Below are 15,893 nucleotides of genomic sequence, written 5' to 3'. Positions count from 1 at the left end.
AATAAAATGTTTTTAAATTATTATTATTATTAGATATCCACAAACAAACATACTAATGTGAGTAAAATACAAATATGAAATTTACAATAACGAATAAGGGAAGAGCCCCCATTATGTTCGAAGGGTGTCCCTGTCGGGGTTAATGCTTGGGAGGGATGGGTTTGGGAAGAGCCCCCATTATGTTCGAAGGGGTGTTCCTGTCGGGGTTAATGCTTGGGAGGGATGGGTTTGGGAAGAGCCCCCATTATGTTCGAAGGGGTGTCCCTGTCGGGGTTAATGCTTGGGAGGGATGGGTTTGGGAAGAGCCCCCCATTATGTTCGAAGGGTGTTCCTGTCGGGGTTAATGCTTGAGAGGGATGGGTTTGGGAAGAGCCCCCCATTATGTTCGAAGGGGTGTCCCTGTCGGGGTTAATGCTTGGGAGGGATGGGTTTGGGAAGAGCCCCCATTATGTTCGAAGGGTGTCCCTGTCGGGGTTAATGCTTGGGAGGGATGGGTTTGGGAAGAGCCCCCATTATGTTCGAAGGGTGTCCCTGTCAGGGTTAATGCTTGGGAGGGATGGGTTTGGGAAGAGCCCCCATTATGTTCGAAGGGTGTTCCTGTCGGGGTTAATGCTTGGGAGGGATGGGTTTGGGAAGAGCCCCCATTATGTTCGAAGGGTGTCCCTGTCGGGGTTAATGCTTGGGAGGGATGGGTTTGGGAAGAGCCCCCATTATGTTCGAAGGGGTGTTCCTGTCGGGGTTAATGCTTGGGAGGGATGGGTTTGGGAAGAGCCCCCATTATGTTCGAAGGGGTGTCCCTGTCGGGGTTAATGCTTGGGAGGGATGGGTTTGGGAAGAGCCCCCATTATGTTCGAAGGGGTGTTCCTGTCGGGTTAATGCTTGGGAGGGATGGGTTTGGGAAGAGCCCCCATTATGTTCGAAGGGGTGTTCCTGTCGGGGTTAATGCTTGGGAGGGATGGGTTTGGGAAGAGCCCCCCCATTATGTTCGAAGGGGTGTCCCTGTCAGGGTTAATGCTTGGGAGGGATGGGTTTGGGAAGAGCCCCCATTATGTTCGAAGGGGTGTCCCTGTCAGGGTTAATGCTTGGGAGGGAGGGGTTTGGGAAGAGCCCCCCATTATGTTCGAAGGGGTGTTCCTGTCGGGGTTAATGCTTGGGAGGGATGGGTTTGGGAAGAGCCCCCCATTATGTTCGAAGGGGTGTCCCTGTCGGGGTTAATGCTTGGGAGGGATGGGTTTGGGAACACCTGGGCCTTGCTGGGGAGAGGTGGCTGGGAGGCAGGAGGTTGGTTCCAATGGTTGTTTTCTCCAAACCTAAGTGGCAGATTAAAACTCAAATCAACATTAAAACATAAAACATACAACTAAGGCGTTTGTAATATGGACACCCCCAATGTGCTACGATAAAGCATTAATACCTGGGTCCTGAGGTAGAGGATGGTGGATATGTAGGCATTGGCTGGAAACAGATGAAGAGAGCAGAATTACTACATCATGTAAACTGGTTAATAAGTCACATACTGGAAAAATATTATTATTATTATTTTATATTATTATATTATTATATTATATATTATATTATATTATATTATATATTACGTACTGGAAAAGGTCTGTTTGTGTTGTATAGCCCACTCCCATGACCAGGCTAGATCTGTTTGTATAGCCCACTCCCATGACCAGGCTAGATCTGTGTTGTATAGTCCACTCCCATGACCAGGCTAGATCTGTTTGTGTTGTATAGTCCACTCCCATGACCAGGCTAGATCTGTTTGTGTTGTATAGCCCACTCCCATGACCAGGCTAGATCTGTGTTGTATAGTCCACTCCCATGACCAGGCTAGATCTGTGTTGTATAGTCCACTCCCATGACCAGGCTAGATCTGTGTTGTATAGTCCACTCCCATGACCAGGCTAGATCTGTTTGTGTTGTATAGTCCACTCCCATGACCAGGCTAGATCTGTGTTGTATAGCCCACTCCCATGACCAGGCTAGATCTGTGTTGTATAGTCCACTCCCATGACCAGGCTAGATCTGTGTTGTATAGTCCACTCCCATGACCAGGCTAGATCTGTTTGTATAGCCCACTCCCATGACCAGGCTAGATCTGTGTTGTATAGTCCACTCCCATGACCAGGCTAGATCTGTGTTGTATAGCCCACTCCCATGACCAGGCTAGATCTGTGTTTGTATAGCCCACTCCCATGACCAGGCTAGATCTGTGTTGTATAGCCCACTCCCATGACCAGGCTAGATCTGTGTTGTATAGTCCACTCCCATGACCAGGCTAGATCTGTGTTGTATAGTCCACTCCCATGACCAGGCTAGATCTGTTTGTATAGCCCACTCCCATGACCAGGCTAGATCTGTTTGTATAGTCCACTCCCATGACAAGGCTAGATCTGTGTTGTATAGCCCACTCCCATGACCAGGCTAGATCTGTGTTGTATAGCCCACTCCCATGACCAGGCTAGGTCTGTTTGTGTTGTATAGTCCACTCCCATGACCAGGCTAGATCTGTGTTGTATAGTCCACTCCCATGACCAGGCTAGATCTGTGTTGTATAGTCCACTCCCATGACCAGGCTAGATCTGTTTGTGTTGTATAGTCCACTCCCATGACCAGGCTAGATCTGTGTTGTATAGTCCACTCCCATGACCAGGCTAGATCTGTGTTGTATAGTCCACTCCCATGACCAGGCTAGATCTGTTTGTATAGCCCACTCCCATGACCAGGCTAGATCTGTTTGTATAGCCCACTCCCATGACCAGGCTAGATCTGTTTGTATAGTCCACTACCATGACCAGGCTAGATCTGTGTTGTATAGTCCACTCCCATGACCCGAGGGGGTGGGGCCTGTGTTGCTGGGGGGAAACAGTTTACCTGAGGGGTGGGGCCTGTGTTGCTGGGAGAACAGTTTACCTGAGGGGGTGGGGCCTGTGTTGCTGGGAGAACAGTTTACCCGAGGGGGTGGGGCCTGTGTTGCTGGGGAAACAGTTCACCCGAGGGGTGGGGCCTGTGTTGAGGGAAACAGTTTACCCTGAGGGGTGGGGCCTGTGTTGCTGAGGGGAACAGTTTACCTGAGGGGGTGGGGCCTGTGTTGCTGGGAGAACAGTTTACCTGAGGGGGTGGGGCCTGTGTTGCTGGGAGAACAGTTTACCCGAGGGGGTGGGGCCTGTGTTGCTGGGGGAACAGTTTACCCGAGGGGGTGGGGCCTGTGTTGCTGGGAGAACAGTTTACCTGAGGGGGTGGGGCATGTGTTGCTGGGAGAACAGTTTACCTGAGGGGGTGGGGCCTGTGTTGCTGGGAGAACAGTCTACCTGAGGGGTGGGGCCTGTGTTGCTGGGAGAACAGTTTACCTGGGGGGTGGGGCCTGTGTTGCTGGAGATAAAAAGTTTACCCGAGGGGGTGGGGCCTGTGTTGCTGGGGGGAACAGTTTACCTGAGGGGTGGGCCTGTGTTGCTGGGAGAACAGTTTACCTGAGGGGGTGGGGCCTGTGTTGCTGGGAGAACAGTCCACCTGAGGGGTGGGGCCTGTGTTGCTGGGAGAACAGTTTACCTGAGGGGTGGGGCCTGTGTTGCTGGGAGAACAGTTTACCCGAGGGGTGGGGCATGTGTTGCTGGGGGAACAGTTTACCCGAGGGGTGGGGCCTGTGTTGCTGGGGGGAACAGTTTACCTGAGGGGGTGGGGCCTGTGTTGCTGGGAGAACAGTTTACCTGAGGGGGTGGGGCCTGTGTTGCTGGGAGAACAGTTTACCCGAGGGTGGGGCCTGTGTTGCTGGGAGAACAGTTTACCTGAGGGGTGGGGCCTGTGTTGCTGGGGAGAACAGTTTACCTGAGGGGTGTGGCCTGTGTTGCTGGAGGTTGTGTCGTTGGTAGTTTCGGGGCATTGCCATTCGCTTGGCCATTTGCTGCGTTTCCTGACCTGCGTACATTAGAAATCATCATGTGAAATGCAACAGCTGTGACCCAGACAAAGTCACCCAGTTTTACATACTATATGCTTTTAATCTCATACAATTTCTACGTCACACAACCTGTTAAACTAATCAGAGAAGTGCCACCATCTAGGTTTGAACAGTTTTGTGATGAGATGAACCCAATTTACAGAGACAAGAATCTCTATTGACATTTTGTTGGTTTACTCATAATCTAGGTGTCCATAAGCTACAGTTGAAGTCGGGAGTTTACATACACTTGGGTTGGAGTCATTAAAACTCATTTATCAACCACTCCACACATTTCTTGTTAACAAACTATAGTTTTGGCAAGTCGGTGAGGACATCTACTTTGTGCATGACACAAGTAATTTTTCCAACAATTGTTTACAGACAGATTATTTCACTTATATTTCACTGTATCACAATTCCAGTGGGTCAGAAGTTTACATTCACTAAGTCGACTGTGCCTTTAAACAGCTTGGAACATTCCAGAAAATGATGTCATGGCTTTAGAAGCTTCTGACGAGTCCTATATCAACATAACCTGAAAGGCCGCTCAGCAAGGGAGAAGCCACTGCTCCAAAACCGCCATAAAGCCAGACTACGGTTTGCAACTGCACATGGGGACAAAGATCGTACTTTTGGAGAAATGTACTCTGGTCTGATGAAACAAAAATAGAACTGTTTGGCCATAATGACCATCATCATGTTTGGAGGAAAAAGGGGGAGGCTTGCAAGCTGAAGAACACCATCCCAACCGTGAAGCACTGGGGTGGCAGCATCATGTTGTGGGGATGGCAGCATCATGTTGTGGGGGTGGCAGCATCATGTTGTGGGGGTGGCAGCATCATGTTGTGGGGGTGGCAGCATCATGTTGTGGGGGTGGCAGCATCATGTTGTGGGGGTGGCAGCATCATGTTGTGGGGGTGGCAGCATCATGTTGTGGGGGTGGCAGCATCATGTTGTGGGGGTGGCAGCATCATGTTGTGGGGTGGCAGCATCATGTTGTGGGGGTGGCAGCATCATGTTGTGGGGTGGCTGCATCATGTTGTGGGGGTGGCAGCATCATGTTGTGGGGTGGCAGCATCATGTTGTGGGGGTGGCAGCATCATGTTGTGGGGGTGGCAGCATCATGTTGTGGGGTGGCAGCATCATGTTGTGGGGGTGGCAGCATCATGTTGTGGGGGTGGCAGCATCATGTTGTGGGGTGGCAGCATCATGTTGTGGGGGTGGCAGCATCATGTTGTGGGGGTGGCAGCATCATGTTGTGGGGTGGCAGCATCATGTTTTGGGGTGGTAGCATCATGTTGTGGGGGTGGCAGCATCATGTTGTGGGGGTGGTAGCATCATGTTGTGGGGGTGGCAGCATCATGTTGTGGGGGCGGCAGCATCATGTTGTGGGGGTGGCAGCATCATGTTGTGGGGGTGGCAGCATCATGTTGTGGGGTGGCAGCATCATGTTGTGGGGTGGCAGCATCATGTTGTGGGGTGGCAGCATCATGTTGTGGGGGTGCTTTGCTGCAGGAGGGACTGGTGCACTTCACAAAATAGATGGCATCATGAGGAAGGGAAATTATGTTGATATATTGAAGCAACATCTCAAGACATCAGTCAGGAAGTTAAAGCTTGGTCGCAAATGGGTCTTCCAAATGGACAATGACCCCAAACATACATCCAAAGTTGTCACAAAATGGCTTAAGGACAAAAAAGTCAAGGTATTGGAGTGGCCATCACAAAGCCAAGACCTCAATACCAAAGAAAAATTGTGGGCAGAACTGAAAGCGTGTTCGAGCAAGGAGGCCTACAAACCTGACTCGGTTACACCAGCTCTGTCAGGAGGCCTACAAACCTGACTCAGTTACACCAGTTCTGTCAGAAGAAATGGGCCAAAATTCACCCAACACATTGTGGGAAGCCTGTGGAAGGCGACCGAAACGCTTGACCGAAGTTAAACAATTTAAAGGCAATGCTACCAAATACTAATTGAGTGTATGTTAACTTCTGACCAACTGGGAATGTGATGAAAGAAATACAAGCTGAAATAAATCATTCTCTCTACTATTATTCTGACATTTCACATTCTTAAAATAAAGTGGTGATCCTAACTGACCTAAAACAGGAATTTTTACTCTGATTAAATGTCAAGAATTGTGAACAACTGAGTTTAAATGTAATTTGGCTAAGGTGTAAGTAAACTTCCAACTTCAACTGTAAGTGTCCATAGCTAGGTGTCCATCCAATTAGCGATAGAAGCGTGGTGATAGACAGTGTTTACCTAGAGCGTGGTGATAGACAGTGTTTACCTAGAGCGTGGTGATAGACAGTGTTTACCTAGAGCGTGGTGATAGACAGTGTTTACCTAGAGCGTGGTGATAGACAGTGTTTACCTAGAGCGTGGTGATAGACAGTGTTTACCTAGAGCGTGGTGATAGACAGTGTTTACCTGGAGCGTGGTGATAGACAGTGTTTACCTAGACCGTGGTGATAGACAGTGTTTACCTAGAGTGTGGTGATAGACAGTGTTTACCTAGAGCGTGGTGATAGACAGTGTTTACCTAGAGCGTGGTGATAGACAGTGTTTACCTAGAGCGTGGTGATAGACAGTGTTTACCTAGAGCGTGGTGATAGACAGTGTTTACCTAGAGCGTGGTGATAGACAGTGTTTACCTAGAGCGTGGTGATAGACAGTGTTTACCTGGAGCGTGGTGATAGACAGTGTTTACCTAGAGCGTGGTGATAGACAGTGTTTACCTAGAGCGTGGTGATAGACAGTGTTTACCTAGAGCGTGGTGATAGACAGTGTTTACCTAGAGCGTGGTGATAGACAGTGTTTACCTAGAGCGTCTAGAGCGTGGTGATAGACAGTGTTTACCTAGAGCGTGGTGATAGACAGTGTTTACCTAGAGCGTGGTGATAGACAGTGTTTACCTAGAGCGTGGTGATAGACAGTGTTTACCTAGAGCGTGGTGATAGACAGTGTTTACCTAGAGCGCCTGGAGCGTGGTGATAGACAGTGTTTACCTAGAGCGTAGTGATAGACAGTGTTTACCTAGAGCGTGGTGATAGACAGTGTTTACCTAGAGCGTGGTGATAGACAGTGTTTACCTAGAGCGTGGTGATAGACAGTGTTTACCTAGAGCGTGGTGATAGACAGTGTTTACCTAGAGCGTGGTGATAGACAGTGTTTACCTAGAGCGTCTGGAGCGTGGTGATAGACAGTGTTTACCTAGAGCGTGGTGATAAACAGTGTTTACCTAGAGCGTGGTGATAGACAGTGTTTACCTAGAGCGTGGTGATAGACAGTGTTTACCTAGAGCGTGGTAATAGACAGTGTTTACCTAGAGCGTGGTGATAAACAGTGTTTACCTAGAGCGTGGTGATAGACAGTATTTACCTAGAGCGTAGTGATAGACAGTGTTTACCTAGAGCGTGGTGATAGACAGTGTTTACCTAGAGCGTGGTGATAGACAGTGTTTACCTAGAGCGTGGTGATAGACAGTGTTTACCTAGAGCGTGGTAATAGACAGTGTTTACCTAGAGCGTGGTAATAGACAGTGTTTACCTAGAGCGTGGTGATAGACAGTGTTTACCTAGAGCGTGGTAATAGACCGTGTTTACCTAGAGCGTGGTGATAGACAGTGTTTACCTAGAGCGTGGTGATAGACAGTGTTTACCTAGAGCGTGGTGATAGACAGTGTTTACCTAGAGCGTGGTGATAGACAGTGTTTACCTGGAGCGTAGTGATAGACAGTGTTTACCTAGAGCGTGGTGATAGACAGTGTTTACCTAGAGCGTGGTGATAGACAGTGTTTACCTAGAGCGTGGTGATAGACTGTGTTTACCTAGAGCGTGGTGATAGACAGTGTTTACCTAGAGCGTCTGGAGCGTGGTGATAGACAGTGTTTACCTAGAGCGTGGTGATAGACAGTGTTTACCTAGAGTGTGGTGATAGACAGTGTTTACCTAGAGCGTGGTGATAGACAGTGTTTACCTAGAGCGTGGTGATAGACAGTGTTTACCTAGAGCGTGGTGATAGACAGTGTTTACCTAGAGCGCGGTGATAGACAGTGTTTACCTGGAGCGCGGTGATAGACAGTGTTTACCTAGAGCGCGGTGATAGACAGTGTTTACCTAGAGCGTGGTGATAGACAGTGTTTACCTAGAGCGTCTAGAGCGTGGTGATAGACAGTGTTTACCTAGAGCGTGGTGATAGACAGTGTTTACCTAGAGCGTGGTGATAGACAGTGTTTACCTAGAGCGTGGTGATAGACAGTGTTTACCTAGAGCGTGGTGATAGACAGTGTTTACCTAGAGCGTGGTGATAGACAGTGTTTACCTAGAGCGTGGTGATAGACAGTGTTTACCTAGAGCGTGGTGATAGACAGTGTTTACCTAGAGCGTGGTGATAGACAGTGTTTACCTGGAGCGTGGTGATAGACAGTGTTTACCTAGAGCGTGGTGATAGACAGTGTTTACCTAGAGCGGTGATAGACAGTGTTTACCTGGAGCGCGTGATAGACAGTGTTTACCTAGAGCGCGGTGATAGACAGTGTTTACCTAGAGCGTGGTGATAGACAGTGTTTACCTAGAGCGTGGTGATAGACAGTGTTTACCTAGAGTGTGGTGATAGACAGTGTTTACCTAGAGCGTGGTGATAGACAGTGTTTACCTAGAGCGTGGTGATAGACAGTGTTTACCTAGAGCGTGGTGATAGACAGTGTTTACCTAGAGCGTGGTGATAGACAGTGTTTACCTAGAGCGTGGTGTTTAGACAGTGTTTACCTAGAGCGTGGTGATAGACAGTGTTTACCTAGAGCGTGATGATAGACAGTGTTTACCTAGAGCGTGGTGATAGACAGTGTTTACCTAGAGCGTGGTAATAGACAGTGTTTATCTAGAGCGTGGTGATAGACAGTGTTTACCTAGAGCGTGGTGATAGACAGTGTTTACCTAGAGCGTGGTGATAGACAGTGTTTACCTAGAGCATGGTGATAGACAGTGTTTACCTAGAGCGTGGTAATAGACAGTGTTTACCTAGAGCGTCTGGAGCGTGGTGATAGACAGTGTTTACCTAGAGCGTGGTGATAAACAGTGTTTACCTGGAGCGTGGTGATAGACAGTGTTTACCTAGAGCGTGGTGATAGACAGTGTTTACCTAGAGCGTGGTAATAGACAGTGTTTACCTAGAGCGTGGTGATAGACAGTGTTTACCTAGAGCGTGGTGATAGACAGTGTTTACCTAGAGCGTGGTGATAGACAGTGTTTACCTAGAGCGTGGTAATAGACAGTGTTTACCTAGAGCGTCTGGAGCGCGGTCCTTTGAGGCATCTTTCCAGGGTATCCCTTCTGAACACATAGAGCAGCACTAACACCAGCAGCACCAGGATGGGAACCACCAGCAGGAAGAAGATCAGCAGGCCGTCCCTCAGGGAATAATCTGGGAGAAGCAGAGTGATAGTTATTAGTGAAGATCAGCAGGCCGTCCCTCAGGGAGTGAACAGTACCCATCTATAATGACAGGCAGGTAGAGACAGGAAAGGTGTGCAGTGAACAGTACCTGTCTATAATGACAGGCAGGTAGAGACAGGAAAGGTGTGCAGTGAACAGTACCTGTCTATAATGACAGGCAGGTAGACAGAGGAAAGGTGTGCAGTGAACAGTACCTGTCTATAATGACAGGCAGGTAGAGACAGGAAAGGTGTGCAGTGAACAGTACCTGTCTATAATGACAGGCAGGTAGAGACAGGAAAGGTGTGCAGTGAACAGTACCTGTCTATAATGACAGGCAGGTAGACAGAGGAAAGGTGTGCAGTGAACAGTACCTGTCTATAATGACAGGCAGGTAGAGGGAGGTGTGCAGTGAGGATTACCTGTCTATAATGACAGGCAGGTAGAGGGAGGTGTGCAGTGAACAGTACCTGTCTATAATGACAGGCAGGTAGAGGGAGGTGTGCAGTGAGGATTACCTGTCTATAATGACAGGCAGGTAGAGGGAGGTGTGCAGTGAGGATTACCTGTCTATAATGACAGGCAGGTAGAGGGAGGTGTGCAGTGAGGATTACCTGTCTATAATGACAGGCAGGTAGAGGGAGGTGTGCAGTGAGGATTACCTGTCTATAATGACAGGCAGGTAGAGGGAGGTGTGCAGTGAGGATTACCTGTCTATAATGACAGGCAGGTAGAGGGAGGTGTGCAGTGAACAGTACCTGTCTATAATGACAGGCAGGTAGAGGGAGGTGTGCAGTGAGGATTACCTGTCTATAATGACAGGCAGGTAGAGGGAGGTGTGCAGTGAGGATTACCTGTCTATAATGACAGGCAGGTAGAGGGAGGTGTGCAGTGAGGATTACCTGTCTATAATGACAGGCAGGTAGACAGAGGAAAGGTGTGCAGTGAACAGTACCTGTCTATAATGACAGGCAGGTAGAGACAGGAAAGGTGTGCGGTGAACAGTACCTGTCTATAATGACAGGCAGGTAGAGACAGGAAAGGTGTGCAGTGAACAGTACCTGTCTATAATGACAGGCAGGTAGACAGAGGAAAGGTGTGCAGTGAACAGTACCTGTCTATAATGACAGGCAGGTAGAGGGAGGTGTGCAGTGAGGATTACCTGTCTATAATGACAGGCAGGTAGAGGGAGGTGTGCAGTGAACAGTACCTGTCTATAATGACAGGCAGGTAGAGGGAGGTGTGCAGTGAGGATTACCTGTCTATAATGACAGGCAGGTAGAGGGAGGTGTGCAGTGAGGATTACCTGTCTATAATGACAGGCAGGTAGAGGGAGGTGTGCAGTGAGGATTACCTGTCTATAATGACAGGCAGGTAGAGGGATGTGTGCAGTGAGGATTACCTGTCTATAATGACAGGCAGGTAGAGGGAGGTGTGCAGTGAACAGTACCTGTCTATAATGACAGGCAGGTAGAGGGAGGTGTGCAGTGAGGATTACCTGTCTATAATGACAGGCAGGTAGAGGGAGGTGTGCAGTGAGGATTACCTGTCTATAATGACAGGCAGGTAGAGGGAGATGTGCAGTGAGGATTACCTGTCTATAATGACAGGCAGGTAGAGGGAGGTGTGCAGTGAGGATTACCTGTCTATAATGACAGGCAGGTAGAGGGAGGTGTGCAGTGAGCAGTACCTGTCTATAATGACAGGCAGGTAGAGGGAGGTGTGCAGTGAGGATTACCTGTCTATAATGACAGGCAGGTAGAGGGAGGTGTGCAGTGAGGATTACCTGTCTATAATGACAGGCAGGTAGAGACAGGAAAGGTGTGCAGTGAACAGTACCTGTCTATAATGACAGGCAGGTAGAGACAGGAAAGGTGTGCAGTGAACAGTACCTGTCTATAATGACAGGCAGGTAGAGACAGGAAAGGTGTGCAGTGAACAGTACCTGTCTATAATGACAGGCAGGTAGAGGACAGGTGTGCAGTGAGGATTACCTGTCTATAATGACAGGCAGGTAGAGGACAGGTGTGCAGTGAACAGTACCTGTCTATAATGACAGGCAGGTAGAGGACAGGTGTGCAGTGAACAGTACCTGTCTATAATGACAGGCAGGTAGAGGACAGGTGTGCAGTGAACAGTACCTGTCTATAATGACAGGCAGGTAGAGGACAGGTGTGCAGTGAGGATTACCTGTCTATAATGACAGGCAGGTAGAGGACAGGTGTGCAGTGAACAGTACCTGTCTATAATGACAGGCAGGTAGAGGACAGGTGTGCAGTGAACAGTACCTGTCTATAATGACAGGCAGGTAGAGGACAGGTGTGCAGTGAACAGTACCTGTCTATAATGACAGGCAGGTAGAGGACAGGTGTGCAGTGAGGATTACCTGTCTATAATGACAGGCAGGTAGAGGACAGGTGTGCAGTGAACAGTACCTGTCTATAATGACAGGCAGGTAGAGGACAGGTGTGCAGTGAACAGTACCTGTCTATAATGACAGGCAGGTAGAGGACAGGTGTGCAGTGAACAGTACCTGTCTATAATGACAGGCAGGTAGAGGACAGGTGTGCAGTGAGGATTACCTATCTATAATGACAGGCAGGTAGAGGGAGGTGTGCAGTGAGGATTACCTGTCTATAATGACAGGCAGGTAGAGGGAGGTGTGCAGTGAGGATTACCTGTCTATAATGACAGGCAGGTAGAGGGAGGTGTGCAGTGAGGATTACCTGTCTATAATGACAGGCAGGTAGAGGGAGGTGTGCAGTGAGGATTACCTGTCTATAATGACAGGCAGGTAGAGGGAGGTGTGCAGTGAGGATTACCTGTCTATAATGACAGGCAGGTAGAGGGAGGTGTGCAGTGAGGATTACCTGTCTATAATGACAGGCAGGTAGAGGACAGGTGTGCAGTGAGGATTACCTGTCTATAATGACAGGCAGGTAGAGGGAGGTGTGCAGTGAGGATTACCTGTCTATAATGACAGGCAGGTAGAGGGAGGTGTGCAGTGAGGATTACCTGTCTATAATGACAGGCAGGTAGAGGACAGGTGTGCAGTGAGGATTACCTGTCTATAATGACAGGCAGGTAGAGGACAGGTGTGCAGTGAGGATTACCTGTCTATAATGACAGGCAGGTAGAGGGAGGTGTGCAGTGAGGATTACCTATCTGTGCAGGCCCGCTGTCCACACTGCCCCCTCTCCCTGACTTGGCACAGTCAGGAGGTCCCCAGCCGTCATTACAGTGGCAGTGGCCCTGGTTGTTACACACCTGTGGGAAATATACCAATCAATTAACTAATCAACCAGCCAATACAATAGACACTGGTCTCTCTCCCAAGTAGAGCCAATCAATTAACTAATCAACCAGCCATTACAATAGACACTGGTCTCTCTCCCAAGTAGAGCCAATCAATGAACTTATCAACCAGCCAATACAATAGACACTGGTCTTGACTCCCAGAAGAGCCAATCAGATGGCCTGTATCACGTGATGTACCCGACCCCTTCTAGAGGGTGAGATCTCTCCCCAGAAGAGCCCATCAGATGGCCTGAGGCATTCACACTAGGCTCCCATTCCGCCTCTACACTCTAACCACTAGGCTACCCTGCCGCCTCTACACTCTAACCACTAGGCTACCCTGCCGCCTCTACACTCTAACCACTAGGCTACCCTGCCGCCTCTACACTCTAACCACTAGGCTACCCTGCCGCCTCTACACTCTAACCACTAGGCTACCCTGCCGCCTCTACACTCTAACCACTAGGCTACCCTGCCGCCTCTACACTCTAACCACTAGGCTACCCTGCCGCCTCTACACTCTAACCACTAGGCTACCCTGCCGCCTCTACACTCTAACCACTAGGCTACCCTGCCGCCTCTACACTCTAACCACTAGGCTACCCTGCCGCCTCTACACTCTAACCACAAGGCTACCCTGCCGCCTCTACACTCTAACCACTAGGCTACCCTGCCGCCTCTACACTCTAACCACTAGGCTACCCTGCCGCCTCTACACTCTAACCACTAGGCTACCCTGCCGCCTCTACACTCTAACCACTAGGCTACCCTGCCGCCTCTACACTCTAACCACTAGGCTACCCTGCCGCCTCTACACTCTAACCACTAGGCTACCCTGCCGCCTCTACACTCTAACCACTAGGCTACCCTGCCGCCTCTACACTCTAACCACTAGGCTACCCTGCCGCCTCTACACTCTAACCACTAGGCTACCCTGCCGCCTCTACACTCTAACCACTAGGCTACCCTGCCGCCTCTACACTCTAACCACTAGGCTACCCTGCCGCCTCTACACTCTAACCACTAGGCTACCCTGCCGCCTCTACACTCTAACCACTAGGCTACCCTGCCGCCTCTACACTCTAACCACTAGGCTACCCTGCCGCCTCTACACTCTAACCACTAGGCTACCCTGCCGCCTCTACACTCTAACCACTAGGCTACCCTGCCGCCTCTACACTCTAACCACTAGGCTACCCTGCCGCCTCTACACTCTAACCACTAGGCTACCCTGCCGCCTCTACACTCTAACCACTAGGCTACCCTGCCGCCTCTACACTCTAACCACTAGGCTACCCTGCCGCCTCTACACTCTAACCACTAGGCTACCCTGCCGCCTCTACACTCTAACCACTAGGCTACCCTGCCGCCTCTACACTCTAACCACTAGGCTACCCTGCCGCCTGTGGGTGAGACCTTCTCTTACCCCTCGGCTGTTACATGTGTTGTTGGCATCACAGTGGAGGTCCACAGACAGTAGAGCTGAGGCATTCACACACTGGAAGTCAAGGCAGGCCTGGAAGAAAAAGAGAGGAGTCCTGGATATTATCTCTGGATTCAAACAAACCCCCCATAGCAATGACTACAAGGCATTATGGTTGTCCTGCCGCCTCAGTACACACCACCCACACTGTGGAAGAAATGGTTTGACACACACACCACCCACACTGTGGAAGAAATGGTTTGACACACACACCACCCGCCCTGTGGAAGAAATGGTTTGACACACACCACCCACACTGTGGAAGAAATGGCTCGACACACACCACCCGCCCTGTGGAGGAAGTGACATCATCTTAGAAAGACAGAAAGGGTCAAAGTTGAAGACACTGAAACCAAAAAGGCTAATCTTACCTTCCCTTGGTGCAGGGGCTGCCCTGGTTGACATAGGCAGGGTCAAGAACATCAGAGCCCAGGTTAAAGTCTGCGTTGACACACGAAGAACCATCGATGATCTGGTTACTGACCGAGCCTCCAGGAGGAGGGTTGTTGGTGTTTACGTTAGTGCACTGTACCTTCCCACACATGGCATTACTGCAGGAACACAGTGGAGACAGGGAGGAGTCAGTAGTAACACAGGGAGGGAGTCAGTAGGAACACAGTGGAGACAGGGAGGAGTCAGTAGTAACACAGGGAGGGAGTCAGTAGGAACACAGTGGAGACAGGAGGGAGTCAGTAGTAACACAGGGAGGGAGTCAGTAGTAACACAGGGAGGGAGTCAGTAGTAACACAGTGGAGACAGGGAGGGAGTCAGTAGTAACACAGTGGAGACAGGGAGGGAGTCAGTAGTAACACAGTGGAGACAGGGAGGGAGTCAGTAGTAACACAGTGGAGACAGGGAGGGAGTCAGTAGTAACACAGTGGAGACAGGGAGGGAGTCAGTAGTAACACAGTGGAGACAGGGAGGGAGTCAGTAGTAACACAGTGGAGACAGGGAGGAGTCAGTAGTAACACAGGGAGACAGGGAGGGAGTCAGTAGTAACACAGTGGAGACGGGGAGTGAGTCAGTAGTAACACAGTGGAGACAGGGAGGGAGTCAGTAGTAACACAGTGGAGACAGGGAGGGGAGTCAGTAGTAACACAGTGGAGACAGGGAGGGAGTCAGTAGTAACACAGTGGAGACAGGGAGGAGTCAGTAGTAACACAGTGGAGACAGGGAGGGAGTCAGTAGTAACACAGTGGAGACAGGGAGGGAGTCAGTAGGAACACAGTGGAGAGGGAGTCAGTAACACAGTGGAACACAGTGGAGACAGGGAGGGAGTCAGTAGTAACACAGTGGAGAGGAGTCAGTAGTAACACAGTGGAGACAGGGAGGAGTCAGTAGGAACACAGTGGAGACAGGGAGGGAGTCAGTAGTAACACAGTGGAGACGGGGAGTGAGTCAGTAGTAACACAGTGGAGACAGGGAGGGAGTCAGTAGTAACACAGTGGAGACAGGGAGGGAGTCAGTAGTAACACAGTGGAGACAGGGAGGGAGTCAGTAGTAACACAGTGGAGACAGGGAGGGAGTCAGTAGTAACACAGTGGAGACAGGGAGGGAGTCAGTAGTAACACAGTGGAGACAGGGAGGAGTCAGTAGTAACACAGTGGAGACAGGAGGAGTCAGTAGTAACACAGTGGAGACAGGGAGGGAGTCAGTAGTAACACAGGGAGGGAGTCAGTAGGAACACAGTGGAGACAGGGAGGAGTCAGTAGTAACACAGTGGAGACG

The 15,893-nt window shown here is 49.9% G+C and overlaps 1 protein-coding gene and 3 long non-coding RNA genes across 6 annotated transcripts in view; 1 reads left to right on the top strand and 3 right to left on the bottom strand.

The window, feature by feature from the left end:
• Positions 1 to 128: 128 nt before the first annotated feature.
• On the top strand, positions 129 to 1,218 carry LOC127928181 (uncharacterized). 2 transcript variants are annotated; one of them, XR_008130807.1, is made up of 3 exons: positions 129 to 325; positions 657 to 871; positions 1,074 to 1,218. It is a non-coding gene; the product is annotated as an uncharacterized LOC127928181 (long non-coding RNA). The 2 variants fall into 2 exon arrangements; XR_008130806.1 differs by lacking the exon at positions 1,074 to 1,218 and adding an exon at positions 1,007 to 1,045.
• Positions 1,178 to 2,179, bottom strand: LOC127928182 (uncharacterized). The gene is made up of 3 exons (XR_008130808.1): positions 1,600 to 2,179; positions 1,415 to 1,455; positions 1,178 to 1,310 (listed from the first exon to the last, which is right to left on the bottom strand). It is a non-coding gene; the product is annotated as an uncharacterized LOC127928182 (long non-coding RNA).
• Positions 2,180 to 6,421: 4,242 nt separating this feature from the next.
• Positions 6,422 to 8,819, bottom strand: LOC127928178 (uncharacterized). Of its 2 annotated transcripts, none has more exons than XR_008130802.1 (4): positions 8,579 to 8,819; positions 8,069 to 8,439; positions 7,127 to 7,163; positions 6,422 to 6,958 (listed from the first exon to the last, which is right to left on the bottom strand). It is a non-coding gene; the product is annotated as an uncharacterized LOC127928178 (long non-coding RNA). The 2 variants fall into 2 exon arrangements; XR_008130801.1 differs by lacking the exon at positions 7,127 to 7,163 and adding an exon at positions 7,808 to 7,872 and having other exon boundaries at positions 8,097 to 8,439.
• Positions 8,820 to 9,228: 409 nt separating this feature from the next.
• The window catches only part of LOC127928185 (disintegrin and metalloproteinase domain-containing protein 9-like), a 46,716-nt gene continuing 40,051 nt past the window's right edge, over positions 9,229 to 15,893 (bottom strand). Inside the window, exons 16-20 of the mRNA XM_052515320.1 lie at positions 14,537 to 14,716; positions 14,423 to 14,456; positions 14,109 to 14,198; positions 12,547 to 12,652; positions 9,229 to 9,374 (exon numbers count right to left, since the gene is read on the bottom strand). Coding sequence (XP_052371280.1) covers positions 9,229 to 9,374; positions 12,547 to 12,652; positions 14,109 to 14,198; positions 14,423 to 14,456; positions 14,537 to 14,716 — 556 coding nt within the window. The remainder of the gene's footprint in view (positions 9,375 to 12,546; positions 12,653 to 14,108; positions 14,199 to 14,422; positions 14,457 to 14,536; positions 14,717 to 15,893) is intronic.

Source organism: Oncorhynchus keta, unplaced genomic scaffold (genome assembly GCF_023373465.1).
Source record: "Oncorhynchus keta strain PuntledgeMale-10-30-2019 unplaced genomic scaffold, Oket_V2 Un_scaffold_22585_pilon_pilon, whole genome shotgun sequence".
Classification (NCBI taxonomy): Eukaryota; Metazoa; Chordata; class Actinopteri; order Salmoniformes; family Salmonidae; genus Oncorhynchus; species Oncorhynchus keta.
The sequence above is the reverse complement of the archived record's forward strand: the minus strand, read 5'-3'. Positions and strand labels throughout refer to the sequence as shown.